The 19,996-nt window shown below is 32.9% G+C and overlaps 4 protein-coding genes across 4 annotated transcripts; 3 read left to right on the top strand and 1 right to left on the bottom strand.

Moving 5' to 3' along the window:
• The first annotated feature begins 237 nt into the window (after positions 1–237).
• IRX14-L (Nucleotide-diphospho-sugar transferases superfamily protein) lies at positions 238–5,955 on the top strand. Its single transcript, XM_012223906.4, has 3 exons — positions 238–1,267; positions 1,493–2,041; positions 5,215–5,955. Exons 1-3 carry the CDS (start codon positions 537–539, stop codon positions 5,453–5,455), a joined length of 1,521 nt encoding a protein of 506 aa, XP_012079296.1. The 5' UTR covers positions 238–536; the 3' UTR covers positions 5,456–5,955.
• Positions 5,956–6,286: 331 nt separating this feature from the next.
• On the top strand, positions 6,287–9,715 carry LOC105639760 (cysteine proteinase1). Its single transcript, XM_012223907.4, has 4 exons — positions 6,287–6,832; positions 8,593–8,828; positions 8,943–9,083; positions 9,173–9,715. Exons 1-4 carry the CDS (start codon positions 6,361–6,363, stop codon positions 9,422–9,424), a joined length of 1,101 nt encoding a protein of 366 aa, XP_012079297.1. The 5' UTR covers positions 6,287–6,360; the 3' UTR covers positions 9,425–9,715.
• Positions 9,716–14,359: 4,644 nt separating this feature from the next.
• LOC105639762 (transmembrane protein, putative (DUF247)) lies at positions 14,360–16,288 on the top strand. The gene has a single exon (XM_012223908.4). The coding sequence runs from the start codon at positions 14,477–14,479 to the stop codon at positions 16,049–16,051; it is 1,575 nt and encodes a 524-aa protein (XP_012079298.1). The 5' UTR covers positions 14,360–14,476; the 3' UTR covers positions 16,052–16,288.
• A 274-nt stretch (positions 16,289–16,562) lies between these two features.
• LOC105639763 (protein RER1A) lies at positions 16,563–19,670 on the bottom strand. The gene is made up of 4 exons (XM_012223911.4): positions 19,111–19,670; positions 18,156–18,336; positions 17,030–17,095; positions 16,563–16,950 (listed from the first exon to the last, which is right to left on the bottom strand). Exons 1-3 carry the CDS (start codon positions 19,485–19,487, stop codon positions 17,039–17,041), a joined length of 615 nt encoding a protein of 204 aa, XP_012079301.1. The 5' UTR covers positions 19,488–19,670; the 3' UTR covers positions 16,563–16,950; positions 17,030–17,038.
• Positions 19,671–19,996: the final 326 nt, after the last annotated feature.

Genomic DNA, 19,996 nt, shown 5'->3' with positions numbered 1-19,996 from the left:
GTTTTCAATATGTTACCGCGTATTATCTTTTCTTCTTTTAAAAAATCTTACCGCAAATGGTAAGCATTGTAATAACTGGTAAATCATATTATGGCACGACAGTTAAAAAATTTCAAATGAGGAAGCTAAGTAAGTATTTAAAGCTTTTAATCATTTTTTTTATCCTAAATAAAGCAATTAACCGAGCCACCTGGCCCGAATCATGGACCATTGTCTCTCTCTTTCTATCTTTTTCCCTTTCCTTGTATATTTCTCATCCTCCGCTGCGTGTAAATGACAGTAGAGAAATTGAGAGAAAGCAGCAACAGAGACAGTAAGAGCAAAGCGATTGATTCGTGCATTCAAAGAAATCCTTTTGATTAATCTTACGCCTTAACAAACCAACCCCACCAAAACTTCATTCTAACTCAACAAATACCCTTTCCTTCCCTACTTCTTCTCCTTCAATTTTATATTTTCTCTCTCTAACTCTCTCTCTCTCTCTCTCTCTCTCTCTAGCAGTAGCTTGGAGAGAAAGAGCAGCAGCAGAAGAAGAAATGAAGCTCTCGGCGTTGCAGCAGAGCTACATGAACCGCCGGAGCACTAGCTTTAGAGGATCAGCTCCGTTAGATTCGTCTTCTGACAGCGCGATTAAATCTCCTGCAGCTATCTTTTGGCTTGTTCTACACGGTGTTTGCTGCCTTATTAGTCTTGTGCTCGGTTTCCGTTTCTCTCGTCTTGTTTTTCTGTTTCTTTTCTCTACTTCTACTAATCTCTATGGAACGCCGTTCCGTCAGCTCACCACCACCGCTGACCTTGCTAATCCTCTTAGTGTTCCTTCGAATCCGATTTCTAACACTGAACCGCCTGTAATTAATAAAACGGTGAGCTCTAGAGTGGTAGTTGGGCGCCATGGGATCCGGATCCGGCCTTGGCCTCACCCGAACCCGAGTGAGGTGATGAGAGCGCATCAGATAATTGAGAGAGTGCAGAGAGAGCAGAGGATTCAGTTTGGAGTGAAGAGCCCTAAGACTGTTATCGCGGTTACGCCGACTTATGTACGGACTTTCCAGACGCTGCATTTGACTGGCGTTATGCACTCATTGATGGTTGTCCCTTACGACGTCGTGTGGATCGTTGTAGAGGCCGGTGGAGTCAGTAACGAAACCGCTTCGATTATTGCAAAGTCGGGAGTTAAGACTGTTCATATCGGGTTCAAGCAGAAAATGCCGAATTCGTGGGAGGGACGGCATAAGTTGGAGGCTAAAATGCGACTTCACGCTTTGAGGTAAGACTTTCTTCTTTGGTTGCTTTATTTTTAGCCTTAGATTTCGCTCCTGTATAACAGTCTTTCACTATTTTAGATTTCAAAGTAAGCTTACAACAATTTAAATCAGCAAATTTGTAATTGATTTGCAAATTCAATGGAGGATTAGATTATTATTATTATTATTATTATTAGTGGCTCCATTCAGTCATGCTTTTAGATTTATTTCTATATATGGTGGAACAGAGTTGTGAGAGAGCAGAAGCTGGATGGGATAGTGATGTTTGCTGATGATAGTAATATGCATAGTATGGAACTCTTTGATGAAATCCAAAACGTGAAGTGGTTTGGTGCTGTTTCCATTGGGATTCTGGCTCATTCAGGTGGTGCTGATGAGCCATCATTGGCTACGGTTGAGAAGGAGATAGAGAAGAGCCAGTCAATGCCTGTGCAGGGCCCTGCTTGTAATGCATCTAACAAGCTGGCTGGTTGGCACACCTTTAATTCACTGCCATATGAGGGAAAAAATGCAATTTATATTGATGACAGGGCAACTGTGCTGCCCCAGAGGCTAGAATGGGCTGGGTTTGTGTTGAATTCTAGATTGCTTTGGAAGGAAACTGAAGATAAGCCAGACTGGATAAATGATTTAGATTCTGTTGATGAGGATATAGAGAGTCCTCTACCTCTGTTGAAAGACCCTTCTATGGTGGAGCCACTAGGAAGCTGTGGGAGACAAGTTTTGCTGTGGTGGCTTCGTGTTGAAGCTCGTAGTGATAGCAAATTTCCTCCAGGGTATGTTTTCTTCCATTATATTGTCTGTTCTCATCTACACTGATAGTTAGCTTTCATTTCTTTTAGCTTGTTTATTAATTATCTACTATCTTTTATCAATTGTTTACTATTTTTGATTTCAAGAATTGAAGACTTTAGGTTCTAGAATGTTGAACCATAGGACTGGTGAGATCAGGCAGGTCTTTGATGGTGGTCCTCTGTTTTTTAAGTTCTTAATCTGTGGAGTGTCAAGAGGTTCCAATCTCCATGCTGACAAATTTTGTCATAACATAGTTGTAAGAAAAGATGGAGAAAAATAAGAATAAAAAAATTCAGTATAGCAGCTTATCTGCTGACTTATTTCATTATGTACATTATAAAGTTTGATAGGCTGAACTTCTCCTTAATCTACTATTGTAAAAGGAATATCGATTACATTGATAATTTGTAACACAGGTAGCCATACTTTGGGCTGTTGGCATTTCTTGAACATAGACATCTTTGATAGGCAAGTAATCCACCGTTGGACATGTACCATATGGTGCACTGTGAACCAGAGAAGAGACGGAAATTCGCCTAATTTGATGATCTTGAAGTTCTCCATGTTTATAGGTGGATATATGTTATTTCCAAATTCACTTGAATAAATCCTGTCCACAGCATAGGCTATCTTCTAGTAACACAGGTAGCCATACTTTGGGCTGTTGGCATTTCTTGAACATAGACATCTTTGATAGGCAAGTAATCCACTGTTGGACATGTACCATATGGTGCACTGTGAACCAGAGAAGAGACGGAAATTCGCCTAATTTGATGATCTTGAAGTTCTCCATGTTTATAGGTGGATATATGTTATTTCCAAATTCACTTGAATAAATCCTGTCCACAGCATAGGCTATCTTCTAGTACCTACACTTTAGATGGGAAAATATAGTTTCTGCAGCCTAATAGGTGATAACAGTGACATGATTGATGAGTGAAAAAATGTGAATTGTTGTGAGGTAGGCCTGGTTTTGATGTGTTATTAATTGTTGATGGTGTGTAGCTCATGAATCCATAGTTATAATAGATTGAACTATACGTCAGCTTGTGAATGAATTACAATTCCTAGCTGGTCAAATGATTTTCTGCATTACAGGATCATAAATTGTTCCGCCACTTTTTAGCACAGAAAGGTCTTAATATGTCGAGAGCAGGATATCCTTTTTGTTGACTGCTAGTATCACTTAGGTCTAATATTCATTGCTGTGGACCTGAGGTTGAGACACACTTGGAGATTAAGCCTTTCCAAAGTTCTATTTGATTATATTTCAAGAAATCTTATAGTCCATTTTCCCTTTCATCCAAGGCATTGGGGAGATGGAATTTCTGATCATGTTTCCTTGGCAACGTTTGTTTTATTAGAAATGTTCAGGAGCTGAATGACTGGCATAAAGTTATGTTTTAGGTGGATTTCCAATTGGTGAGGCATATGGGTTTTTAGGGAATAGACATAAAATATTTTAGTCCTCTAGATCTGGGTTTGGATTCTTTTTGGTGTGATCCCAGAGATGATAAGCTAGGCCATGATGTGCTGGCCTTGCATAAAAGTATGTGATCCTATTGATGACCCTTCTATGTAGAATGTGTTCATCTAGGTGATATGCAAGAAGCCTGTTTATTGGACTGGGATGGTGCTGATATGACTAGGTATTAGATTTTGCTTCATTTTCAAATTGAGCCAAATTAACTTATCAGTGTACTGAAATCCATGCCAAGCTTATGTACTGCTTGGTTCAATTTTTTGGTTTCTAAAAAGTACGAATTTGGACACATTTTGCTTTGTTATGAAGTAATAAGAAATCATATTTGGTAAGCATATGAATTTGCTTTACATGAGGAAAGCAAAATGCAATTGTTAAAAAAAAAAAAAAAAAGAAAAGAAAATATAAATAATATACTGTAAAAAAAGCAACCCTTCGCTTTTAAAAATTTCCCTATGCTAACCAAAAATTCCCCCTCCCCACCCCTCACCCAACCAAAAAAAAAAAAAAAAAAAAACGTCATTGACATATATATCAGAAATTAAGACTTTATTTACCACAATGTTTTTTAACCTTGCTTGCTTAATGGATCCTTAGGCCCAAAATATGATGCACATGTTTGGGGCATCGAAAAATCTGTAACTACAATTTAGTAGATGTGCTAGTTCGCAGTTTAGGATGTCCCTGTAGGTCAAATTTTGAAACTGATTTTGGGTTATCTGTGTAATATTTGTAATTATTTATTTTTCTTTTTATCATCATTTTTTATTTTAAATTTTAAAACAAATTATTTGAGGTTAATCAAGCTTGATCCTCAAGCTTGGTTCCTCAAGGATTAGGCTTAAAGTTTGAATGTGAGCTGGAGTGCATTTATTAAGTAGACTTAGGCTTGAATAAGGTCAGTTTGTACCATAACTTACTAGTTTGTTGGAAAAGGAGTTTGCCAAGTATTTTTGCTGGTTGTTGGCTTTGTTTTTTTTAGTAAATTGGCAGGCAAGAAAAATGCCGATGTCTTGCTACTCATTTCACATTAATGCAGCATAAAGTGTATAGGGTTACATTCATGTGATAATCAGTACTAGCTTGTCCTGTTAATACTTAATAGAGAAGTCTCTTGATGACTGATCATACCATAGCCATTGATGTGGCTTTAATTGTATTAAAAGTTTTGTATAAATAAGCTTATCAATATTCACTTGAAGTCCAAGTGTTTTGCATGAGCTATCCAATGTACAAGGATTAGTTGCTAGAAGCAAATACCTTTAGGAGTTCTCAGCTATGTAGCTTTGTCTAAATTTTAGCTCTTCCTAAATGATCAGCTGCAGTTTTGGCTGCTGCCTGAATTGTGATATCTGGATGTCTTAACTTTGTTAGTTTGTTATGTGTGTTAATCATATAGTTCCTAAATGATCATATAGTTCCTAGATGATCATCTCATCATAAATGCGGATGTTTGGATGTTCTCTAATCCAAATATGCTTCCAGAGCATGAATGGTTGAAATCATAATTTTTACTTTAAAGTATATGTTGCTTTCAATTTCTTGAGCTGTATAGAATGGGTTACATTTCTTTATATACTACTAAGAGAGAGCATTTATCTTCTTTGAGCCCCTTTTACGAAATGGATTGCTTTTCCAGGCATTCTTATTTCTACTTTGTGCCATTTTCAGATGGATAATCGATCCTCCATTGGAAATTACGGTCCCATCAAAACGAACACCATGGCCAGATGCTCCTCCTGAGCTTCCTGCTAATGAAAAGCCAGTGATTAGCACCTCAGTCTCAGAGCAGACTGTTAAGCACACAAAGACCCGATCGTCAAGATCGAGACGCAGTTCTCGGAGTAAGAGAAAGCACGAAGCAAAAGTTGTTGACACACAGGTTTCTGTAAGACACTCCGAGCAAAACTGAAAACATTTAAACTAGAACACAATATATAGTTTCTATGAGAATTTGAGACTTGAAGCCTTCAACATGAATTTGATTGACAAATCAAAAGCACCAAATCACACGATCTTACTGGTTGGCAGCTACATTTGAGAAGGCACATATCACAGTTAGGGCATCTAATGTGTACGTCCGCCCTTGAATTCCACCTATCACACCATTTTTTCATTTCCTCCTCCCCCCCCCCCCCCTTTTTTTCTTTTTTTTTTTTTTTTTTTTTTTTTGTATCCCAATTTTACATGTTGAGGGTGATTGATATTATGGTTTTGTTGGAAGGTGTATGATTGAAATAGGCCTCCTTCTTCAATGCAGGGATCTTGTATCTGAAATATGCTCCAAATTTTATACATAAATCTTTCTTTAAATGGCCAATTTATAGAGTCTGTGTCAGTTGTTGGACTCGGTGGAAGTGAAACCCATTGTAATAAATTGTTCAGTCATAATCATAGCAGACAATGTTGCCACGTTTGGTGATTGTAATTGTTGATCTGATGAGGATTAAGCAATAGAAATCTGAATATTGCAGCCAAGCTAAATTTTGCCTGAACAAATTACAAATGTATGTAGATTAGCTCTGTTGACTGTTCGCTGCATACATCTGATACCTAACTGTCAAAATTCACAAGCAAGAGGTTGACGACTGGACGTTTTCATAGGTGGCACACAGTTATAGTTGAGTTTTGACTAGTTGGTAATAATAAGATAGAGAGCCTTTTTGTCTCAATTATGGCTAATTACCATACGACACGTAAAGGAAATTGGCGTTTACTTCCGTTTCTGCGAGTTAAATTGCTACTTTCTCTTTATAAATTCACGTACATTTCTCTCTTTATTTTCATTCCAATTCTGTTTTTCAAATCAAAACAACAATGGCACTAGCTATATCATTGTTAACCCTTCTTTTTCTTTTTTTCACTTTATCATCTGCCCTAGACATGTCAATTATCAGCTATGATGATCATCATAATCATCAATCAGGCTGGAGAAGCGATGATGAGGTGATGGACATGTACAACTGGTGGCTTGCGAAGCACCAGAAAGCTTACAACAAGCTAGGGGAGAGAGAGAGGAGGTTTGAAATATTTAAGAATAATTTGAGATTTATTGATGAACATAACTCTGAAAACCACTCCTACAAGCTTGGATTGACTAAGTTTGCTGATCTTACCAATGAGGAGTACCGTGCAATGTTCTTGGGCACTAGAGTTGACGTTAAACGTAGACTAATGACCAAAAAACCTAGCCGGAGATACGCTTTCAAGGTCGGTGATGAGCTTCCGGAATCTGTTGATTGGAGAGAGGAAGGAGCTGTTAATCCGATCAAAGATCAAGGAAATTGTGGTAAGCAAATTTCTTTCTTGTCATTTTTTCTGTTGCTTTGATTCAAGTTCTTATATGATATTCAATATCTTTAGGAAATACTTGCCTAGGGTTGAGATTGAAGAAAAAAGAAAAAGACAAACAAACACTGTTTAATAGTATTTCTAATCATACTCCGAAAAAAAAAAAAAACAAAAGAGTAATATATTTTTAATTTTTTTTTTTAAATTGATTTGGTGTACAAAATCATTCATATTCTTGGGGTAGGTCAGAAATTTTCCTAAATTTTCTACTTGTTGGGATTGGATGGGGTAGAATGGCAGGTATTTTCCTGGTCATGTTGAAAGGTATTTTTTTTTTTTTTTTTTTTTAAATTTGTTTGAACTCTGTTTTGAAAGGTAATTTTTTTTTTGGAAAAAGGTTCAAAATGCCCCTGAACTTGGAGCGGATATTCAATTTGCCCGTTTTTTAACTTTTGGGCCAAATGACCCCATTACTTAATAAAGAAGGATAAAAAAGCCCACATAGTAAGTTAGCCAACGCCCCTGAAACTACAAAAATAGGGCCGCGCGTGTTACATGGTTTGTTTAAAAAAAAAAGAAAAAAAAAGACTGATGTTGGAGAAGAGACTTCTTCTCCTCTCTCCTTTCCCACCCACCTCCTGTTTATCTCTAATCCATCAACTTACCTCCTCTCTCTCTCTCTCTCTCTCCATAATCAATCCATCTTTTTCTCTTGATTTCATCATGCTCCGCTTCCACCATGATTAGTTAATTCTGAAGATTATATATATCAATAGGAGAGTAATTCTTTCTCTCTTAATATTTGATTTTGCTAGATCGAAATTAAACTCATCTTTAATTTTATTTTAATTTTATTAAATTTTAAAAAGTGGGAATTATTATTTTCCATGATTCATGATTCATGATTGATGCCAAAATAGTGTATAAACCATGATTTATGTGATCGAAGAAAGTGAAAATGGAGAGGATGAACCAGAGAAAGGAGATATTTTGAGGAAAAAAAAAGGAAAACTAAAACATTGTTTGGAATATTATAGCATAATTGATTAACAATCTCGTTTTTGCAGGGATAGTGATTAGGATAGAAAATTGAGGATTTCGGCATTTAATGTAATTATTTATCTTTTTTTACTTTTGACTGCGTGTGCTCCACGCATAAATTTCAACTTAACACATGGGCTTTTTAATCTTTTTCTAATAAGTAATGGATTCATTTGGCCTAAAAGTTAAAAAATGGTCAAATTGAATATCTGCTCCAAGTTTTGGGGCATTTTCTAACTCTTTTCCTTCTTTTTTTTTTTTGTTTGAACACTGTTTTGAAAGGTGGTTAAGAATGGTAGTTTTGTTACACTTTTGTACCCTCTGGTTAACACGTGGATTCCTTTTAAGATTTCTAGCATTGCACGTGCGTTGAAATGGTCCTAATGAGGAATCAAACCAAATCCAAGCCTCATATAAAGGTTGACTTGACTTTGGGCTCAGACACTGGTTAAAGTCATCTACTAGCGTTTTTCATTCCCCAATTATATTTAAACATGGGCTAGTCTAATAGGCAATAGACAGGAAGCGAAACTCAAATTGGGCCCAAATCATGGAATTTACTTTCCTTTCAAAGAAAGAGAAAAAAAAAAAAAAAACTGAAAGTATTTCTTTCAACTCTTTCCATCATGATGAAAAAGCAATGCAATCCAACTTTATAACGTTCTTCAATATCTAATCCTTCAACTCCGTAATTGACAATTTCGAAATGGCTTTCAGGCAGCTGCTGGGCATTTTCAACAATAGCAGCAATAGAAGGAATAAACAAGATTGTAACGGGGGAACTACTATCTCTATCAGTACAAGAACTTGTAGACTGTGACAGGACATATGATGCAGGTTGCAATGGAGGCCTCATGGAAAACGCCTTTCAGTTTATCATACAAAATGGTGGCATTGACACTGAACAAGACTATCCTTATCTAGCCGTTGATGGCACATGCGACAAAACCAAGGTTCTAATATACAAATTAGAAGCTGCTCACTAAAACCCTTGATTTAATTCGTTAGATTTGGTCCCAACTAATTTTTGAGGTTAACTTAGATATTTTGTTTTTGGGTTGTTTCAGATGAATAAAAAGGTGGTTAAAATTGATGGGTTTGAGAACGTTACCCCTTTTGACGAGAAATCGTTGCAGAAAGCTGTAGCAAATCAACCTGTCAGTGTTGCCATTGAAGCCAGTGGCATGGCTTTACAGTTCTATCAATCTGTAAGTTCTTTCTTTAGTTTCTTTCTTTTCTTAATTAGCTTTTTGTTCTTTTCTAATTAGTTAAATGATTTGTAATTAATATTGTGCAGGGTGTGTTTACTGGCGAATGTGGTTCGGCATTAGATCATGGAGTAGTAATAGTTGGATATGGAACTGAAAATGGAACTGATTATTGGATTGTTAGAAATTCATGGGGTCCCGGATGGGGTGAAAATGGATATATAAGGATGGAACGTAATGTAGTTAATACATATAGAGGCAAATGTGGAATTGCAATGCAATCTTCTTATCCAATCAAGAATGCTGCTTCTTCCGCTGCTGACAAAATTATCAATGCTTGAAGAATATATATATATATATATATATATATATATATAAGATGGCAAGAAATTGCTTCTTGATTAGTTTGTTATGTCGTTTACAGCCTCTTATGTATCCTTGTTGGTCTAATTCATAAGGCAGGCTGTTTCAATTAATGATTAATGTTGTTGTACATAGCTTTAAATCGTTAAACAGCACCAGAAAAAAACTGAAATTCTGGTTTCTGAATTTCATTTCTCTTGAAGTGAAGGGCTAAATAAAATTCTTCAAGCACATAATAAAGCAGGTGTTTTCTTGTTTTTTAAAGGAAATACTTTTAAATTGAAGCTAAACCTAATATATTGCAAGGAAAACACTTAAGAACATGTTACACAATAACGTTTAAGGTGGTTTTAGTATTTGGACAAAGGTTAAAACATTACCTCTTTTATTTATATTATTCCTTTTTATGACTTGCATTGCACGATGACAATACTCGTTTTATTTTATTTTTTATACTTTTTTAATTTTTTATCTATATAATATTAAATCATAAATTTTTGTTTAGATTAAAATAAATACAATTGGTTAATTTGTATTAGATTTTGTCATATAAGCTATTTGCAATGTTATTTCTTATAGACTTGATTCTATTTTTATATAATGAAATGGTCTCAAAATAAAGTTCAATCAAATTCTTATACCTAATCGTTCAGTCCTTAATTTATAAATACAGATTCTTAGCACCCTGATAGGTGCTCAAAAAAAAAAAAAAAAAATCAAGTTATCACTCAATCTCCAATCCTTGCCCTCAATTGTGAATCAATATATATATATATATATATATATATATATATATATATATATATATATAATGAAAAATAATAATAAAATTTTTTTATTGGTAGGTAAAAGAAAAAAATAAAAAGATGATTTGAATTAATAATGGTAAAAATTTTGGTTATTGTGATAGTATTACTTCCTCAGCGCATTAGAGAAAAGAATATATCAATGTGTACACAAACTTTTAAAACTCAAAATCCAAAACAGAAATATATAGTTCTATTTTTTTTTCAATTTCATAAACACTATTTTCTTTCAAGTCAAACATATTTAGGATAGAAAAAAAAAATATTAAGAAAATTAAAAATGCTTAATCAAGAGGTCATATATTTATTGCAAGGGAAATATAAATATCTTACTAAATTAAAGTGACAGTGATTACAAATAAATTCAATACCAAAAAAGAAAATAAAAAATAACAAATTTTTATTAAGAATAAAACTCTTTTAAGATCTTAACATACAACAAGAAATAAATAATATTAAAAAAATTACCAATTTGAATTTCAAAAATAATCCTGAAAATGCTATAATTTAATTAAATTTTTGATAATACAAAAAAAAAAAAAAAACCAAGTCAATAAATGAAAATTACAAAGCAAATCATGCTAGGATCTAATATTGGTTAGTTAATGAATTTATTCAAATATTTTATTTCTCCATTGTTCTAACTTGCAAATTTAAAATAAATAAATAAATACTTTAATTAAGTAATAAAAAAATATTACATAAAAACGTTATATTCTCTCCAAATAAACCCACAATTTTTCCTACAACTATAAAAAAAGAATGTACTTTTTCTATTTTATTTATATATTTATTTATTTGAAAAATAATTTTTAAAAATTATATCCGATCAAATAATAAAATATAATTTTTCTTTTTTTTTTTTTCGTCTTAACCACATGTATCATGAGCCCACTAGACTAGAACTAAATTTCTTTTCATTACATATACCTGTGTTTTTGCACCCACATAACGAAATTTCTTTAACCGTGAGGTTTATTAAAACAACCAATATTATAAAACATAGCCTTAATCATTAAAGCATTAATGAAATAAATTTCAAGTTTATAAAATAATTCATATTTTATGTGTAATAGCAAACACTTAACTAGAGGAGAATTAATCAAGATGAGGCACAATTCTTAAACTAAACAAAGAAACAAAAAGGAAAAAGAAATAGAAGAAGATAAAATAATTCCATTATGAAAAGGAGCAAGAAACCACTTCTGTCCTTGCGCTTTAGCTTCGTTTTAATATTCCATTATGAAGATTAAACAATTTCATTTTAAAAAATATTAATAATCGACTCAAATACTCTTATAATATCCTTAAAGAATTTATTAAACATTTCAAACTAATAATTTTAATATAAGATTAAAAGTAGGAAAAAAAAAGTTACCTTAATTTCTTAAAACATCACTTGAATTGGAAAAAAAAAAAAAAAAAACTTACAACATTTTAGGTTTAAGCTTTGAATTTTATTAGGAGAAGAAAAGGATTTATATATACAATGAAGAAAGTTATTTATCCAAATAAATAAATAATGTTAACTATATGTATGGAAGAAGCAACCAAAAAAAAAAAAAAAAAAAATCAAATATTATAAAAAGTTGGACATAAAAATTGATAATAGGAGATATAATAGACCTCTTCCAATAGTTGAATTACGGTTAGAAAAGATTATAATTTGAATTTTCTGTGAAGGAATATGCGATTTAGAACCATTTTCTATGAGTTTTGTAAAGAGAAAATTGGTGTGTAGCTGCATTATTTGTTGTGGGGTTGGATCTGCAAGAGGCTGCTTCTTGAATTTGATGGTTGAGTCTGTCACCAAGGTGGGGCTTTTTTATGATTTGGAGCAGTTGGCTCCAATCCTACAAAATTCAGTGGCATCCTCAAATTATCAACATAAAATAATGAATAAAAAATGTGCCTATTTTTATTTTCACGAGTATTCTCGTATCTTTTTTATATAAAATTAATTTTATTTTGATTTTCATGACTGCTTTTTTCTATGAATCAAACTCTTAATCTATAGAGATCATCTATAAAATTTAAGTGTATGATAATTGATTTTAATTATGACCAATCAATTCTCTAGTCATAATTTATTGTTTTATGATAAAGAATTAGAATTCTTAATTATTTTATAAAATTTAAATTAAGATAATACACATACATTAATTATACAAAGGAAAAAAAAGTACAAATAAAAATAAAAAATATAAAATAGAAAATTGCGAGCTCCCTTGTATTTCGAAGTAGCTTAAAGGGAAGAATATTATATGGTTAAGCAATCATGTCTTCCTGTAATAGTTAAGCCAAGGCAATTTTTTTTTTTTTTTTATAAAAATCCCTATCAATGTCCTCTTTGATCTTTATCATACACATCATCTTATTTGATGTTGAAAATGAAAGCTATTAGGTTTATTTCACATTTCATTCAGGAAATATATATTTAAAAAATTTTCAATTAAAAATTTAAAATATTTTACACGATTGATATTATATATAAGGATAAGACTCACCTACACAATATAACACCGTTAATCCTGAAAAATGACAAGCAAAATTTGAATTCTTACAACTTGAGAGTTATGCGTAAAAAAAAAAAAACATTAGCAGTAACAAAATTTCTGGAATGGGTATTGTTTGGTCTCTGCTTCTAGTCCGAATAATTTAATGACGTTTAGGTGGGTCAGCATTAGATTGTTTTCGTATTAGGAAAGACCAATTCATTTATACGATTATTTTGATTTTCCTTTTTTTTTTTTTTCGAAAAAAAAAGGTAGAGTAATGCTAAAATTGAGAATGTAAACGTTCCACCTGCAAGTTATCTAGAAATTGCATTCTTCTACTCCCAATTTTTTTTTTTTTTCATTTTTGTACATTCAACAAGACTTTGCTTGTATTGCCATGGTTAAAAATTAATTGAAAAATTGTTAAAAATAGCTCTATTTTGACAATTTTTTTGTTTGTTGTCTTGACTTTGTATAATTAATTGTATTTGTGCTATAAAAATATGATTAAAGGGTTTCCCTATTTCTGTAATTATAAGGTCAATGTAAGACCCCAAAAAAACTAAAATATTTAAATGCTAATTTGTTAAACAAGAGTTTTTTTTTTTTTAAAAACTATATTTTAATTATTTAATTCAGACTTTGCCTACTTGCATACTCTCAATCTATTTATGTTCCCACCTCCGTCCCCCACTTTCATAATTGCATTGTTGGAGATAACCCTAGATCTATTAAGCAGCACGTGAAAAATTAAAAAAAAAAAAAAAAACAAAAAAAAAAAAAGAGAGAAAAGAAAAAGGTAATTCGAGAAATACATTTTTGGTCAATTATAGTTTAGCAAGATTTTATATGCTCAATTGAATAATTGAAGGAGTTTTTTTTTTTTTTTTTTTTTCACAAAAAAATTCTAGATAATTATGATTATTTTTGCAAGAATAATATTTTAATACATTACTAGACTATTAAACTACTAATTAATTATTATTGCTCTTTAAAAAAACTAATTAATTATTATTAATTTCTACTATAGATTTCTTTTTGGAGTATCAAGGAAAAAATAATTTAAATAAGAGATTATTACTAATGTTAGACTAATCTCCAATTATTTTTGCAAGAATTATTAGATTTATCAAAGTTGTGGAACACAATTGAAAACACCTTAAAAGTAATAAAAAAGAAACATATCATCTATTTCTAAAAAAAAAAAAAGAAAAAAAGTATCTCAAAATTATTATTCTAAAGAAAGGGATGTGCTTTTCAAGCGGCCAAAAAGATTGTTCCTAATATTTTAGCGTAATGAATTATAAAATGTTTTTTTCATTTAATATTTGATAAAATTCTATTTATTAGATTAAAATATTTTGTTAACATAAAAAATAATAAAATTACATTTATAAATTAAATAGTTAACTTAATTTTTTTTCTGTGCATTTCCATTAATACTTTTTTGGCCAATAAATGCTATTTTATCAATATTGAAATTAACAAACAATATTTATCTGGCAATAATAATTTTTTGATCTGGCAATAGTGAAGTTAACAAATTAATCCTAATAACTTTTTTAATCATGATGTTTGGATAACTCGTTACTTTACGCAATCAAGGTTTTAGTCTCTAAAAGATGAAAACAATTCCTCCTGTAATTTTATTTATTGAGTAGCATTCTTTGCAGCTTTCAATCAAAACCAAATCTACCATTTGCTTTTCCTGAAACAAGAAAAAAAAATGGTCGCAGTCTACAACAAAGAACTTCTCAGTTGGTACCTTATCACTCTAAAACTTAGAGAAACAGTAGAATCTGCGATCCCAACACCATCTTCAGGTACCCAATTGGTTCAATTTCCAGAGCAGCCTCAACAGACGCCATCAGAGCTACAAAAACAAACACCATCAGAACCTGACACTATTAAAGATGAAACTGCCTCACCGGATTCTGAATGGGTTATATCCATCAAAGAAAAACTGGAAGAAGCTAGCCACGATGAAGAAGCAAATTCATGGGCGAAATTATGCATATACAGAGTTCCTCATTACTTAAGAGAAGGAGATGATAAGGCTTATGTTCCTCAGGTTGTCTCTTTAGGGCCTTACCACCATGGAAAGAGACGTCTACGCCAACTGGATTGCCATAAATGGCGTTCCCTTCACCATATGCTAAAGCGTACCAATAAAGATATAGAGCTTTTTCTTGATTCTATGAGGGAACTCGAAGAGAAAGCTCGTTCTTGTTACGAAAGCAAAATTAGTCTTAGTAGTAATGAATTTGTAGAAATGATGGTTCTTGATGGTTGTTTTGTTCTTGAACTTTTTCGAGGTGCTGCAGAAGGATTTAAACAATTGGGTTATGCAAGAAATGATCCTATTTTTGCTATGCGTGGATCTATGCATTCTATTCAAAGAGACATGATAATGTTGGAGAATCAGCTTCCACTCTTTGTTCTTGATCGCTTACTTGGTCTTCAATTTGATCGTCCTGACATGAAAGGAATAGTAGCTAAGCTTGCATTAAGATTTTTTGATCCATTAATGCCAACAGATGAGCCATTGACCAAAAGCGAAAAGAGTAAGTTAGAATCTTCTCGTGGATATTCAAATGCAACATTTGATCCTTTAGCAGATCAAGAAGGATTGCACTGTCTTGATGTTTTCCGAACAAGTCTTCTTCGCAGAGGGCCTACGCCTGTTCCAAGAATTTGGATCAAAAGATGGTCAAATTCAAATCGAGTTGCTGATAAACGTCGAACACAATTGATTCACTGTGTTACAGAGCTTAAAGAAGCAGGTATCAAGTTTAAGAAAAGGAAGACTGATAGATTTTGGGATATAAAATTCAAGAATGGTGTTCTTCGAATGCCTCGTCTTCTAATCCATGATGGTACTAGGTCACTTTTCCTTAATCTGATAGCATTTGAGCAATGCCATTTAGATTGCAGCAATGACATTACATCATATATAGTGTTCATGGATAATTTAATAAACTCACCACAAGATGTTGCTTACCTTCATTACTGTGGAATAATCGAACATTGGCTTGGCAGCGACGCAGAAGTTGCAGATCTCTTTAACCGACTGTGTCAAGAGGTGGTTTTTGACATAAACAACAGTTACCTTTCTCGCTTGTCTCAGGATGTTAACCAGTATTATAATCACCGATGGAATACTTGGCGAGCTAGTCTCAAACATAACTATTTCGGTAATCCTTGGGCGATCATTTCATTAGTTGCTGCTGTTGTGTTGCTGTTGCTTACCTTTGCGCAGACTTTCTATGGAGTTTATGGCTATTACAAGCCAGCTTCTTGAGCCTTCTGTCTCTTTTCTTTGGACTTGTAGTTGCTGAAATAAGAATATTTAGCCTACAAGAAAAATTTGCTGAATGCCATTTCATAACAAAATAGTCTAACTTGATTGTTTCACAAGAAAATAATGGAACTATACGACAGGTTTGGTTTGTTTGCTTGCTTGTTTCTTACCACTTATTTGGCAAACCTTCAACAAAATTCCTTCAATTTTATCAAACATGCAATTTTTTATTGTACCTATTTGATAAATGTTATTAGAGTTTCGTTATATTTTCCAGTATTCTACAGTACCCTATATCTGCTTGGCATGAAAAATAACCTTTATTAGGTTATTTCATATTTGCAAAGACCACTGCTCAATTACTGCAAGGCCAAGACATTATTTGAAGCTCCACTGCGTATGCATAAAAGAAATATCTATAAACTTTTACCATGAACCAATCAAATAATTCACGATAACAATTTTTTTTTCTAATGCTGAGAAGGCATGCATGAATTTGTGACAAGAGACATCAATCCAAAAGATAGAGAAATATCACATTAAAAAAATGCTCATCTCTAAATAAGAACAAGGCTTTCTCAACGAAATAAATAACAATTTATAACTCAATTTTTAGCAATAATCCTTTTGCATTCCTTGGCTGGCATATCCTTCTTTGAACTACAAGTCGTTAGATTAACAATTTGGCTCAAGAAATGTAGTATGCTGCCCTCTATACACCGTGCTCTTCATGGAAAATAACATTAGGGACCACTTTGTAAAATCCTCTATGACATGGGCAAGCTTGCCAAGTAAAAATCTGGGAATCAGAGGAACAAAGATAATCACTCGTTGCACCAAGATTAGCTGTCATTTGTCAAAATAACTTCTACAACATCCAAAGCCCTCACACAATCCACCTGCAACATAAACAAGTCAAACAAGTGGCACAAGAATGCCTTTTAAAGAGCAAAGATAATCATATATTGTTTAAGCTACCTGAAAAATTCAGTCCCTAGGAAGGGGCATGTTGTCACTTGAAGGTGGCTTCTTCCCATCATATCGCTGTAGAGAAGTGAAGAATGATAACAGTTAAAATCAGAAAACCATGGTTGTAAATTTAATTACTAATGGTATAGAATTAATAGGTTGGTTATTCGTCAAGTTACTCTTGAGCTAGCTACCTGAACTTTGGCCAATAAAAGTTTGCATGAAATTCATTCTTTAAGGTTAAAGAGCCAAAGATAGATCTTATTTTGAAGCCTCTTTAATAATCAAGTCAAGTTTAAATTGATAGTTTGCTTGTTTAAGTTTGTGAGACAATTAGTTATTAAAGGCTCATGAGATAGTACATTTAGAAGCTTCCAAATTGGCTCACTTACAGCCTCATAAACTAAATAATTTCCGAGTAATCTCAACTAAATAAATAAGTTCTTTTATGCACATCTTATGTATATCATCAGTACTATACAATCATTTTTGATGATATATTAGATTAAGATGAAAATTATGCTGATACCACCAAAATGTTAATATTCTCCAAAAAGTAATGCATCCAATTCATAAAAAATAACAGGTTCTATATCATATGATACTGTAATGATTATTTGCAAATTGCAATTATGTCCAAATCACATAAAAACTTATAATTACTTGTAATATACTGAAAACTTGGTAACTTACTATCAATTGGTGGTAATATGATACAGTTAAGCTTAAAAAGACTCGTTAACATATCTCTAGGCTAACAATAGAAACGTATTATATAACTCCAAGATGCAATTTATAATTTCAATATTAGTTAAAAGTTGAAATCCAATACTGAACAAATGTGCTTTGAAGGTGTAAACTCTGAAGGTTGGCTTGCGATGTCATCAATAATAAAAAAGTTCGATACTTAAACAAGTCAAGCTTGAGGTGGGCTCAGTTTCAGTAATTAGTTGAGCTCAAGCTTGGTTCATTTTGAATAAAGAAGCTGAGCTCAAAATCAACTCATTTGCTTTGTTGAATGAGGTAAATGCAACCCAAGCTAAAGTTAAGCTTGAGCTCTGCAAATTTTAGCTTGGCTCATTTGAAGCTTAGAATTTTGTAAAATAGATTTGAAGAATGCAGTGTTTTGTATTACCTGTTTACCGAAAGAGAATGGAACGTATTTGTACTTGATCATGTGCATTATCTGTCTCCTCATAGTGAGAATAAAAAGTAACACCCAGTAGAAAAGAAGTATTGGCCAAAAGACAGGTACATCAAAGACGACAAAGAACGTCATGATAAAAGCAACGATGAAAGCCTTGATGATAGAGTACCTTAAATCATGACCAAAAAAGAGGAACTTCAATAATTGGACCAAAAGCATCATGTTTATAGGTCTCACAGCAACATCAAAATGGGAAGAAATATAAAAATGATAGATAAACCACAAAATCTTAACAACTGCCACCCAAGAGGGCATTATCTAAACAAAGAACACAAGATCATACAAACGGTCAAGCAAAGGGATATGTTTGTTATGAGGCAGTGAAGAGTCACTCAGCTTTGTTTTATCAGGTGAAATCTCATTGCTGCTGCCAGTGCCACTCATTCAGAAGGCAAACCATCTCTTAGTTCAGTCTATAGATATTATAGAATCTCTACCCTCACTCATAGATTGATATTCTCCTGGTTGCTTTTCTTTTTCCTCCGCCATTTTGTAAAACATCAAATATTTTCAGAATCAAAACTTATTTTATTTTATCTGTCTAGTAAATTTTCATGGTTGCCTTTTTTGTCGTTGATATTATTCACACAAACAATTTACCAAGCTCTAAGAATCGTCACACCACAAGTTTCAGCAGCACATTATTCATAAGAAATAAATTAAGAACTTAAATGATCTCTCTGATCTATCCCTAAAAAAAACCCCAAATCAAATTCAAATTCCGTCGCAAAAACATTTGTTTCAACTCTAATTGCACACCCATTATCAAATATCAGAAAATCCATAGTAACTAACCAACAAATATGATGACGGACGAACAACTGCAGTAGAAGAACTAAAAACAAATTCAAACAAAGAGAAAATCAAGAATGATAAATCGTACCAAAACTTGAATTCGGGAAGTCGGCGAACGAAGGGGCGAAACTCATCGGATCCACGGGTAGGGAGTGTGGGCCCATCGTGGATCTCAGGATCAATCTGAGGAGAGAGAAACCCTATCAAGTTGTTAAGCATGTAGATGCCAAGACCGTATGTGATTATGTAGAAGCCCTGGAGTATGTACACGCGTATGGCATAGATAAGCGCAATGAAGAGACAAGAGATCCATCGGTAAAGGATATGAGGAACCGTCTTATCAAGCAGGTGCTGGTAACGCCGCCACACGGCGAAGCTCCACCGGGAAATGATGGTGGCCGGGGTAGATGATAAGGAAGAGAGATTGTCGCCGGATAGGGCTCCACTGGACTGGCCGGTCTCCATTGTGGGCCCAGAAATTGAGAATTTCTTTCTTCTTTTGTATGTTTGTCAATAACTAAATATATATCTAATGGTATCTCCGTCTATGGCTGTGGTTTCCTGATTTTGGGCTCTTCTGTGAGAGAGTGTTTGTGTTGCGTCAAAGTCTCTCAACAGTCCCGTGGATGTGTTGTTTTCTGAGACCTGGGTCGGGTCACTAAAATTTCATAAGTTTATACCATTTTTATTTTGCCTTTTTTTATATGAAAAATAATTATTTCATTCTCGAGTTTTACAAAGTTAATTAATTCGTTCATTTTTTTTTATATATTAAATTTTTTTAATTTTTAAGATAAAGCATTAAACAGTCTTTCCATTCAATTTTAATAATTTTTAAATCATTATACCTTCAAAAAATGATTTTTTTTCATTAAATATCGAGTGAAAAACTAAACTACCCTTATCGACAAATTCCTCTTCATCTCTTGTTTTCATTGAACACCGTTTCGTGCGTTCTTTTGAAAACGTTTTAT

Source organism: Jatropha curcas, chromosome 3 (genome assembly GCF_041381405.1).
Source record: "Jatropha curcas cultivar XTBG-Jc1 chromosome 3, XTBG_Jcur_1.0, whole genome shotgun sequence".
Lineage (NCBI taxonomy): Eukaryota > Viridiplantae > Streptophyta > Magnoliopsida > Malpighiales > Euphorbiaceae > Jatropha > Jatropha curcas.
The sequence above is the reverse complement of the archived record's forward strand: the minus strand, read 5'-3'. Positions and strand labels throughout refer to the sequence as shown.

Bases quoted from the DNA above. Each gene is read 5' to 3' on its own strand.
- IRX14-L (XM_012223906.4), top strand. From the start codon at position 537: ATGAAGCTCTCGGCGTTGCAGCAGAGCTACATGAACCGCCGGAGCACT. The intron at 1,268-1,492 runs GTAAGACTTTCT...ATGGTGGAACAG, and splicing joins ATGCGACTTCACGCTTTGAG to AGTTGTGAGAGAGCAGAAGC. The intron at 2,042-5,214 runs GTATGTTTTCTT...TGCCATTTTCAG, and splicing joins GATAGCAAATTTCCTCCAGG to ATGGATAATCGATCCTCCAT.
- LOC105639760 (XM_012223907.4), top strand. From the start codon at position 6,361: ATGGCACTAGCTATATCATTGTTAACCCTTCTTTTTCTTTTTTTCACT. The intron at 6,833-8,592 runs GTAAGCAAATTT...AATGGCTTTCAG, and splicing joins CAAAGATCAAGGAAATTGTG to GCAGCTGCTGGGCATTTTCA. The intron at 8,829-8,942 runs GTTCTAATATAC...GGGTTGTTTCAG, and splicing joins GCACATGCGACAAAACCAAG to ATGAATAAAAAGGTGGTTAA.
- LOC105639762 (XM_012223908.4), top strand. From the start codon at position 14,477: ATGGTCGCAGTCTACAACAAAGAACTTCTCAGTTGGTACCTTATCACT.
- LOC105639763 (XM_012223911.4), bottom strand. From the start codon at position 19,487: ATGGAGACCGGCCAGTCCAGTGGAGCCCTATCCGGCGACAATCTCTCT. The intron at 18,337-19,110 runs GTACGATTTATC...TCATGATTTAAG, and splicing joins CTTCCCGAATTCAAGTTTTG to GTACTCTATCATCAAGGCTT. The intron at 17,096-18,155 runs GTAATACAAAAC...ACTTCTCTACAG, and splicing joins CATTCTCTTTCGGTAAACAG to CGATATGATGGGAAGAAGCC.